This window comes from Carassius gibelio, chromosome A11 (genome assembly GCF_023724105.1).
Source record: "Carassius gibelio isolate Cgi1373 ecotype wild population from Czech Republic chromosome A11, carGib1.2-hapl.c, whole genome shotgun sequence".
Taxonomy (NCBI): domain Eukaryota; kingdom Metazoa; phylum Chordata; class Actinopteri; order Cypriniformes; family Cyprinidae; genus Carassius; species Carassius gibelio.
This window is the reverse complement of record NC_068381.1, coordinates 5565722-5577900: the sequence shown is the minus strand read 5'-3', so window position 1 is coordinate 5577900 and position 12179 is coordinate 5565722. Positions and strand designations below refer to the sequence as shown.

Genomic DNA, 12179 nt, shown 5'->3' with positions numbered 1-12179 from the left:
GTTTGGTTTGAAGGTGAAAAAATGTAAAATGCACAATGTTCTCTTACTAGTCCTGATTCAAACATGAACTAACACAGAAGAATTAATCTCAGATAAAAGAACAGTAATTAGCAGATTTTCCAACTGATACCTATAGACATTGTCCTTACATGACACTGCATCACATACAGGAAAGCTACTGTAATGGAAATCACAACTCAGGAATACTTCCAGAAAACATTGTCGGTGAACACAATCCACCGCGCCATTCGCCGTTGCGAGCTAAAACTCTATAGATAAAAAAAGAAGCCATATCTAAACATGATCCAGAAGCGCAGCTGACAGCTGACAGCTGACAGCTGTTTCAGTCTTTATAAAAAAATATTTTCCCTGAAAATTTTAGTCGCAAGAGCATGCTAACCAACACAATGAGGCAACACAATTTATGTTGCTCAGAGGGGACATGGATTTATTTAAAATGCATACACAGATGTATAAATAGGTCTAATGTTCTGTTTTTAACATAAAACGTTCATTGAATACTGATATTTGAAATATTTTAAAACATGAAAAAAAAAAATGGTCGAAATGTGAAATTTTATTGAGTAGGCTAAGTCATTGAGATTCAACCGATTCATTCAAACAGCTGATTCATTCAGAAACAAAGCCTTTGTTAATGAGTGAATCACTGAATCATTTTATTAAAGAGTACAGTTTACAAGTGAGTAAACTGTACATCTCAATATTTCTTTTTTGAATATTAATTTGCTGTTTATTTTGAATGAGCTGTCTAAACCAATACAGGGTGAATAATTTTTACAAATATAAATATCTTTATTTGGTAGAGATACCATGTGTGCTAATATGCCATTTCAAAATTATTATTATTTTTTTTCACCTTTATTTAACCAGGAAAGTGCTCGTTGAGATTAAAAAATCTATTTTTCAAGAGTGTCCTGGCCAAGATAGGCAGCAGTACAACCATACATACAACACCGAATACACAATAGCATAATACAACTAAAATAGCAGATACAACAACCACAAATCCTTAGCATATCATGCAGAACAACTACAGCCAGATGTGGCTGCTTCCAAGTCAGTTAATATCCTCTTAAAAGTAATCAATGAGACAAGCTTATTAAGTTTCAATTTTTTCTGTAACTTGTTCCATGCAAAGGGAGCAGCAAAGTTAAACGACTTTTTCCCCAGCTCAGTTCTAACACTAACATTACAGACAGAAGAACACGATCCTGGGACCGAAGATTTATAAGTCCCAGTATTTTTTACACTGAAGTAGGTCAGAAGGTAGGATGGAAGAAGACCTAAAATAGCCTTATATATAAAAACATACCAGTGTTGAAGTCTCCGTGTTGACAGAGAAGACCATCCAACACGTTCATACAGTTCACAGTGGTGAGTGAGGACTTTAAGACCAGTGATGAACTTCAAAGCTCCATGGAATATAGTATCCAGTGCATGTAGACTTTGAGACGAAGCGTGCATATATAAAACATCACCATAGTCAATAATAGACATAAAAGTACCAGCAACTAACCTCTTTTTAGATTCTAATGAGAGACAGGATTTGATTCTAAAATAAAACCCTAGTTTAAGTTTTAATCTTTTTGCCAGCTGCTGAATATGAGAAGTAAAAGAAAGAGATTCATCTATTAAAATACAGAGATATCTGTATTTAGAAACACATTCAATCTTCTTATCCTGAGAAGTGATGATTGAAGGCAGATTTAATTTGAATTTGGAAAAAAGCATTACTTTAGTTTTTTCAGACTTTAAAACAAGTTTCAGATCATAAATGTTTTTTTGAGCATATTAAAATCAAATTTTAATTGGGAGAGGGCCTGGACTGCTGTAGGTGCTGAGCAATACAGTACAGTGTCATCTGCATAAAAATGAAAATTTCCTTTCAATTTGTTATGATTTATGTCATTTATATATAGAATGAAAAGTAGTGGACCCAGCACTGATCCCTGTGGCACGCCTTTTATTTTGAGATAGCTAGAGGTATCTCCCTCCGCCTGCACACACTGAGTTCTGTCTGTAAGGTAATTAACAAACCAACTTACAGTTTGTTCATAAATTCCAGCCCTCCACAGTCTGTGCTTAAGAGTTACAGTGTACCTATAAGGGGACCACTGTGTCCAGTTGTGTGTATGAAATCATTAACCTATTCACTATGGTATGCAATAAAAATTAAAATAAACCTGAACAAAGATGAGTGTGAGGTGTGTACATAAACAGAGTATATATATTTTACTTTCTTGGTAGCACATCAGGTATGAGCAGCCTAATTGCTTGAGCTTAGTAAGTAAATCGTGTTGAACCGAAAGCTGTTTTGGTTTGGGGAGTCAGACTCATTCAAAGTTGAAAGTTCTGAGTTCACGAATCTTTTGAACTATTAATTTAATGGACCAAATCATAAGAGTCATTAGTTTGTGAATCCTGCAATTGCAAGCAGTGTGAAAAACACTGGTGAAATTTGTAAATCAAAGTCATATCCACCTAAAACTTGTTAATTAAACTTGTGACCACTGTAGAGTAAAGGTTTGCTAACATTTTACAGTGAACACAACTGTGAATGTGGTATCATGATCATGTTCATCTTAAAATGGACTTCACAAAGCTTTCAGTTTCCTGTGGTCTGATGAGTTACTTTTTAGTTCACCTACTGTGTGAGTCTCGTCTCTTCTCTCACTCTCGCTGTAATGGAGTTGTTCATCTTCATAGTGTTTCAGCTCCTGATGGAGGTTCAGTCTTACAGTAAGTTATCTCTGCTGTTTATTGTTCATTAAATACTGTATGTTCATATTTGTAGTGAACAAAGTGTCTTAGATATAAGTGAACTTACCTGAGATTTGCAGTAAAATGTTTTTTTTTTATAATCAGCAGTTGTCTTATTTAGGTTTTTAGAATCCAAAAATATGTGATTAATATTGGAATATTATTGTTCCTGTAAACATTGTCAGCGAGGAGATGTAATGTAGTGATTGATTTGTTTTGGGTTGTTTCAGAATCTCCTACTGTAAAAGTATCTCCAGATGTCATAAGAGAGTCCAGCTCAGTGAAGATCAGCTGTGAGACTCCAGCAGATGTTAGAGCGAGTCAGTGTTATTTCACCAAAAACAGAGAAGAAAGGAATATAAAAGTCAGTTCATCATGTCAGCTCGAGCTCACTGGTGCTGAAGTGCTCAGATGGACAGGTGTAAAATCACCTGAATCAATCTACATTAACTGTTACTACACAATAAATGAACGAGGCATCAATAAACCATCATCTCATTCTCCTCCTGCCACAGTGACGGTTCTTGGTGAGATACTTCACTGCTCTTTTTCTCGCTTAGAAACTGTTACTGCTGTTTTTGATAACTTGATCATTTCACTTTAAACAGATGCACTTCAGAAACCCTTCATCAGAGGTGGTGATAATGATGACCAGCTCTTCATATCATGTGAAATACCACTTTCAGTCAGAGCTGATTTCATCTGTAGTCTCTACTCTGAGGATGATGTTCTTCTGTTCTTCGGTGTCTCTCAGTGGAGTCAGACTCTTTCTGGAAAGAATCATTGTATGTTTTATGTAAGTCGTAGTGAACTCTTCACACAATCAGTGAACAGCAGAGAGCTGAGCTGTGTTTATTCACTCAAGCCTGAACCTGAGATCAGATCACCACACAGTAACACATACACCTACAGAGGTGAGTCATTATGATTTTTACATGAGCACATTTAATGATTAGAGATGCCTGTATAATTCTCTAGCCAGATTTATTATGTAGGATATTATGAAATCTTGGAGGACGATTGATCAAAAAGAGAAATCCAGTCATTATATAGTTTAGTGTGTCAGACACTGAATCTGTAATCTGTTAACTCAACTTACTGAGAATAACTTGTTGGTCCTTTTCAGGCAAATGCTAACCACAGTGTGACTTTGATAAGTGAACAATCTGATACATTTAGACAGGAAGGAAGAGCTTTTTGAGATAAACATTACCATAGTTGAGATCTCATAGAGCCAGACATGACTGACAAATCTATGGAAACTAATTTCTGCCTAAAATGAAATCCATGAGAGGAGAAACTAAACAAAAAGTGATTAATATATATATATATATATATATATATATATATATATATATATATTATTCATTTTTTTAAATTGTTCTTTATAAGTTCTCCTTAATATGTTCTGTATGCTCTACAGGTGCATCTCAATAAATTAGAATGTCTAGTAAAATTCATCTATTTCAGTAGTTCAACTTAAATTTTGAAACTTGCGTATTATAAAAATTTAATGCACACAGAATGAAGTAGTTTATGTTTTTATGTTTTTGGTTCTTTTAATTGGGAAGATTTTTGCTCATGTTAACCCCCCCCCCCCCCCCCCCCCCAAACCAATTTACTATATATAGTATTAGAATACTTCATAAGACCATTAAAAAAATTGTATATAAAAAAAGGCCTTTTTAGTGAGTTGTTGGCCTTCTGGAAAGCATGTTAATTTACTGTTAATGTACTCAATACTTGGTAGGGGCTCCTTTTGCTTTAATTACTGCCTCAATTCAGCGTGGCCTTCAGCTCACCTGCATTTTTTTGGTCTTTTGTTTTTCATTTTCCTCTTGACAATAGCCCACAGATTCTCTCTGGGGTTCAGTTTTGGCGAGTTTGCTGGCCAGTCAAGCCCACCAACACCATGATCATTTAACCAACTTTTGTTACTTTTGGCAATGTGGGCAGGTGATAAATCCTGCTGGAAAATGAAATCAGCATCTTCATCTTCAAGCATGAAGTGCTCCAAAATTTCTTGGTAAACGTTGTTTCAAAAAAACATAATGGACCAATCTCCAGCAGATGACATTGCACCCCAAATCATCACAGACTGTGGAAACTTAACACTGGACTTCAATCTACTTGGGCTATGACCTTTTCCACCCTTTCTCCAGACTCTAGGATGTTGTTTTCCAAATGAAATAGAAAACTTGCTCTCAACTGAGGTTCAGCAAATTCCTTGACACGTCTGTGTGGTTGTTCTTGATGCCTTACCCCAGCCTCAGTCCATTCCTTGTAAAGTTCACTCAAATTCTTGAAACGCTTGTTTGGTTGTGCATCTTTTTCTTCACACTTTTTCCTTCCGCTCAAAATTCTGTTAACATGCTTGGATACAGCACTCTGTGAACAGCCAGCTTCTTTGGCAATGAATGTTGGTCGCTTACCCTCCTTGTGAAGGGTGTCAATGATTGTCTTCTGGACAACTGTAAGATCAGCAGTCTTCCCCATGATTGTGTAGCCTAGTGAACCAAACTGAGGGACTGTTTTGAAGGCACAGGAAACCTTTGCAGGTGTTTTGAGTTGATTAGCTGAACGGCATGTCACCATATTCTAATTTGTTGTGTGCATTGGTGGGTTTCTTTTAAATGTGAGCCAAAATAATCACAATACAAAATCAAAGACTTAAACTACTTCAGTCTCTGTGCATTGAATTTATTTAATACACAAGTTTCATAATTTGAGTTAAATTACTGAAATAAATGAACTTTTCCACAACATTCAAATTTATTGAGCTGCTCCTGTATATGAGCTCATCACATGCCTTACTGATTATTGTAAGATACTGGAGACAATAAAGACAGCGAGTGTAACTGCACGATAGCTGATTTTACTGAAGAGAACGGAAGGGCAACTAAAGCTGATCTGTATACAAAAAGCACTGGCGCAGACGACGTAACAGCGTGCTCTAGTGGCAAAACAATACATTACAATTATGACTTGATTATGATTTTTACACCGCAGCAATAAAATGAACAGGATGCAAAAAAGAGCCATTGCTCACTGACTGACAGTTAGTTAGTTTACAATCAATATGTGAGTGTCAATCAATATTAAAAGTGTTGCTAAGCTATTATTGTACAGAATAGACGTTTGTATCTTGAAATCAACTAACAACATCAAACACACAGAATTAAACAAATTTTACATTACAAAAGGACTGAATGTTAAGGGTTTTGCAACTTCCTGAAGAGTCACATGCTTCTATTCTGAGATCTCTCTAAACACATTATCATTTCTGTGTTCATTAGATCTTCCTCAGGCCAAGCTGAGAGCGTCTGCTTCAGTTATTCTGAAAACAGACACAGTTGAGCTGAGCTGTGAGAATACTGAACATCTGAAGATGGAGAAGTGTTACTTCTACATAGATGGAAGAGAAAATAACACAAAAGTGAGCTCATCATGTCAGATCTCACTCACTGGATCTCAGATCAGTGTTTGGTCTGGAGGTCAGAGTTCATCTGTGAGAATAAGCTGCTTCTACACTGTGATGAAGAAACAAGTTGAAAAACCATCTGCTCACTCTGATCCAGTGACAGTTACAGTCCAGAGTGAGTTTTTTTTATGTGCATATGAAATAATCAAAACAATCACTTTTGTCAAAAACAAATGACTACACATCTACTTGTATTTGTCTCTTGTGTGATAGTCTTAACGGTGACCTCTACTGATAAAACCTTGACAACAGCCACAAAAACAAGTGAGTAACCATACATCCAAATATACCTGTAGATGATTTTTTGAATATTAATTTGCTGTTTATTTTAAATGAGTTGTCTAAAACAATGCTAGATGGATGCTTTTGCTTATCACATTGTATGATTCTGTACAGCTCAGTTGTCTGATATTTGATTATTGTATTATGTTATCCTGTATTAATAACACTACTAAAGTTTTATTTCTAAACTAAATGCAGCTTGTGACATTATTGAAATCTCTGTGTAGCTTCAACTGATGATAATTTGACAAGTGCCACAGGAACTTGTGAGTGAATATCATTTTTAAAATTAAACATATACTTAACAAGCACACAGAGCTCATTTCACTTTAAACTGCTTCGAAGTAAAAAAAAAAAAAAACTTTCTTACTGAGTTCCCTCTATTAGTTTATTTTACATCTATTTTAATTTGATTGTTCCTGTTCATTGAAAGCATTAGCAGACAAATAGTGTCATATAAGTACAGCTAAACTGTATAATTGATCATTGTCTGGAAACTGGTTTACTCTATACTGTATCTGTATAGTTTCATGTCTGTCTATCACATCTCACTCTGACACACTGCTGATTATCAGCTGTTTTCACAGCAGCGTCTACTCTGCCCGAGTCCACCAGAGAGACAGAAACATGGAAGAATATTACTTTGCTTACAACACAATATTAAAACTGTGTTAGATTTTAAATAAAAAAAATTATTAGACATTTATAAGACAACATATAATAGGCAACTTAACATTGATTTAATTGAGACGCAATGCAGTTGTTCAGTTTTTACTCTAACCGTGATTTAATCCGAGATATTTTCTGTTGCAGCTGTTCCTTATTAGCATCATCTATCATCACACACACACACACACACACATATATACATATATATATATATATATATATATATATATATATATATATATATATATATATATATATATATATATATATATATATATATATTACAAAATGTCTTTATTTCATGATTGTCATTTTGGTATATTTAAAATCTATTTAACAATAATAAAAATTCTGCACATAATTTATTTGATTTACTGCCATGTTCATTCCCCAGTTGCAATGTAAACATGGATTCAATCTTTATTTATTCTTTTGACAGACTCATGGCATTATTTCTGTCTGGACTCATAGGATTCATCTGTCTGTGCTGCTTCACCAGTAAGAACAATGTACAGGTTTAGTTGTACAGAAACTGAACTCCATGATAGAGAAACATGTGATAATAAAGTCTGTGTCTCTGCAGGTTCTGCTGATGTTCTCACAGAGCTCCTGACAGAGAGAAACAACATCTCTTTTAACTGGAACATCATGGATGACCTGTTTCATTTCTGTTTCTGTTTCATTCAGTTGCCGAACTACTATTGCTAAAGTATTAAATCTAATTAAGTCTATATGTATAAACTTTTTTGTTCAGCTATTTGAACACACAATTCTTTTAACATACACTAATATTCTAACTATAATGTCTCAGTATCCTACAGTTTTTTTTTCATTTGTTTGTTTGTTCTTGCTTTATGATCATTTACCATCTGAACTGCTTGAGTGTACATCTGTGTGTATGAAATCAATGAACCATTTAGAAATACATCGCATGGCCAACCGTTGCAAAGGCAGCGAAGGATACATCTATGCTGCCTTCAAAAACCAGCCAGATGAAGGCATCTCAGGAGACAGGAACTGAAGCTAACATCTAACATTGAATTCGGACATGCCTTGATGCCTTCCTTCCTTGGAATGCGACCTTAGAAGGCAGCATTTTTCAGTTTTCAGATGCAGCCTATATGACCACCTAGAACGGGGTGTCAAGACTCCTGTAGAGTTTAGATTCAACCCTAATTAAACACACCTGATCCAACTAATCAAGTCCTTCAGGGTTATTTGAAAACTACAGAGTAAACCTATGTGTGTTGGAGCAGGGTTGGGACAAAACTCCAGGAATTAAGTTTGACACCCCTGACCAAGACCATACAAACAACAAATTATTAACTGATAATAAACCATTCTTTTCACATTGTTTGAATTTTGAACGTAAGTCCTCCTGGTCACTCTTGCTCCAGTGTGCGGGACTCACAGCCGCTTCCACGGTCCTCGTTTTGATTTCACGTTTTGGGGAATGCACACAATGTAATTATTGGTCATTAGCACAACATCCAACTAGGCAAGAAAACATACAGTCTACCTGAAGGAAGACGTCTTTCACTCTTATGAATGGTATTTTCAATTCAAGGCTATTTTATACCTAGCTTCTTAGAAAATAATTAGCATACTTAGGGGACATAGTTAGATACAATGGACACATATGTTGTTTATGCATTATGATTGGAAACATCCAGGTTTGATTAGGACATAAATACTGAGTCAGAGTGTTATTCAGGGATGCACTCCATGACAGTAAGTTCATTTTGTTAAATAGAGTAAAGAAAAAAAATCCATATTTTTTTTCTTAAAGGTCCCATGACATGGATTATTTCCTTTTCTTTAAATGCTTTTTAACGTGTCCTTAGGTATATTTATATTGTTATTTATTTATATACATATATATACATACATATATATATATATATATATATATATATATATATATATATATACACATACATATATATATATATATATATATACACATACATATATATATATATATATATATACATACATATATATATATATATATATATATATATATATATATATACATATACATATACATATATATACATATACATATATATATATATATATATATATATATATATATATATATATGTATATATATATATATATATATATATATATATATATATATATATATATATATATATATATATATATATACATATACATATATACATATTACTATTACAGCTGTCGAGATTAACGAACCGTGGAAGTGTTGATTATATGATAATTTTTTCGATCTTTTTCCCATCACATGAAAGGCTGCAGTGATGAGCATTGAGTAGACAGAGTCTGTTTATCGCGTGGATGCAGTGAACTCGTCATTATTGCAACACGTTTTCTCTCACAAAATGCTTTCACCACAGCTAACAGCAAACACATGAATACAGTAAGAGCTCCGTTGTGCAGCATAACAGCGTCATTCATTGTAACGGCAGTTTGGGCAAGTGTGCAGATATTGACATGTGTAACAGCTCCGGAAAAAAGCGAGCGTTCTTTGATCGCTCTCTGTAGTTAAATCACAATTTAAATAACAGATTTGTTTCATGCTACTAAGAGAAACAACGTGAAGTTGATCGTTTAGTCACTGGCTTGATTCACTGATGCATAAACAGTATTAAACGATTTAGAAAGAAAGTCTGTGTGTACTTGAATGATTCAGAAATCACTGATCACAGATCAGGCATTCATGAACACTGTTACTCACTGTTTGTGCCAGTGCCGTCGAATCCATATCATAAAAGTCTGTTTGAAACGCCTGTGCTGACATTGCGACTGAATTATATGTGAATATTTGGGCAGGTAAAGCAGAGAAAAGGGGAGGTAACAATTCTCGTTACAACGTCACAACGAGGAGATTCAAGATCAGCCCGTTTGAGCTCCCATTTTCTCAAAGGCAGAGAAAGATAGAAAAATCTCAATTTACACCGATTCAAATTTCTAGAAACTTGGGGAGCATATACAGGCTAGGGGAACTCATATTAATGTTAAAAAACCTCAGAAAGTGAAATTTTCATGTCATAGGACCTTTAAAGTTGACCTCATTATTGAAGCACAAATTCAGACACCAAAAGCAACCAAAAATGATAATTTTTATTAATTGAAGTTACATGGTTACAATAACACTTAAGTGCCATTGTTTTAAAAACAAAGATCTATTAATTGTTTCCTAGACATTCAGTTGTTATGCTTTCAAATTGCATGCATATGCATTCAATTTCACAGTATATCCACCTCCTAAATTTATACACCAGTTTTTTTATCATTATATGGTAGATGTGTACACACACTGCCAAAACACATTTATGTTTAAACAACATGTAAAAGTGAAATTAGCATCCGGTGACCCTTTTAAAGTTGTTGCTGTTTGCAGTTTTTTTAAGACACCGATAAAATTCTAAACTGTGTGTGTTGACTTTGTTGTATTTCATTTGAAAATCTAAAACTATTTAATATAAAATATTTTTTATTTATTCTTTTAAACTATTCATTTAAAGGACTAACTCAGGACCAAATTTTGTGAAAGTTTGTGAATCCTACAATTCTACAAACTCTGACCCACTATGCTAGAGTAAAGGTTGCCTAACAAGTTACAGTGCACACAACTGTGAGTGTGGAACCATAATCATGTTCATCATCTTCATAAAACACACTGCACAAAGCATTCAGTTTCCTGTGGTCTGATGTGTTACTTCCTAATTCACCTATTGTGTGAGTCTCGTCTCTTCTCTCACTCTCGCTGTAATGGAGTTGTTCATCTTCATAGTGTTTCAGCTCCTGACGGAGGTTCAGTCTTACAGTAAGTGAACTCTGCTGTTTAATACTGATTAAATACTGTATGTCCACATTTGTAGTGAACAAAGTGTCATTGTCGAAAATATTTCAACATATTGATCAGCTACAAGTGAACCTATCTGATATATGTAATATAGTAAAATATTTAAAGTTGTCATATTTAGGTATTTTTTAGAACCTAAAAATATGTGATTAATATTGGAATATTATTTTGTTTGTAAACATTGTCAGTGAGGAGATGTAATGTAGTGACTGATCTGTTTTGGGTTGTTTCAGAATCTCCTACTGTAAAAGTATCTCCAGATGTCATAAGAGAGTCCAGCTCAGTGAAGATCAGCTGTGAGACTCCAGCAGATGTTAGAGCGAGTCAGTGTTATTTCACCAAAAACAGAGAAGAGAGGAATATAAAAGTTAGTTCATCATGTCAGCTCGAGCTCACTGGTGCTGAAGTGCTCAGATGGGCAGGTGTAAAATCACCTGAATCAATCTACATTAACTGTTATTACACAATAAATGAACGAGGCATCAATAAACCATCATCTCATTCTCCTCCTGCCACAGTGACGGTTCTTGGTGAGATACTTCACTGCTGCTCTTCTCTCTTAGAAACTGTTACTGCTGTGTTTTTAATAACTTTATAATTTTTCTTTAAACAGATTCACTTCAGAAACCCTTCATCAGTGTTAGTGATAATGATGACCAGCTCTTCATATCATGTGAAATACCACTTTCAGTCAGAGTTGATTTCATCTGTAGTCTCTACACTGAGGATGATGTTCTTCTGGATCACCGTGTCTCTCACTGGAGTCAGTCTGGAGGGAATCTTTGTGTGTTTGATGTAAGTCGTAGTGAACTCTTCACACAATCAGTGAACAGCAGACAGCTGAGCTGTGTTTATTCACTCAAGACTGAACCTGAGATCAGATCACCACACAGTGACACATACACCATCAGTAACACAATCCCCATCACAGTCACCATCACCATCAGAGACACGAACACCATCAGAGGTGAGTTATCACTATTAGGATTTTTTAAAATGAGCACATTTAATGATTAGAGATGCCTGTAATCTTTAGCCAAATTTATTATTTTGGATGTTATGAAATCTTGGAGGAAAATTGATCAAAAAGAGAAATCCAGTCATAGATCA

General features: G+C 34.6%; 1 protein-coding gene across 3 annotated transcripts in view; it reads left to right on the top strand.

The window, feature by feature from the left end:
* Window positions 1-12179, top strand: part of LOC128022124 (serine-rich adhesin for platelets) — a 66041-nt gene that overhangs the window by 6424 nt on the left and 47438 nt on the right. For 2 of the 3 annotated variants that reach the window (XM_052609397.1, XM_052609396.1), the window contains exons 2-3: window positions 3012-3308; window positions 11683-12036. In XM_052609397.1, the coding sequence (XP_052465357.1) occupies window positions 3012-3308; window positions 11683-12036 (651 nt within the window). Of the gene's footprint in view, window positions 1-3011; window positions 3309-11302; window positions 11600-11682; window positions 12037-12179 lie in introns of all 3 variants that reach the window. The other variant, XM_052609395.1, reaches the window with a different exon arrangement.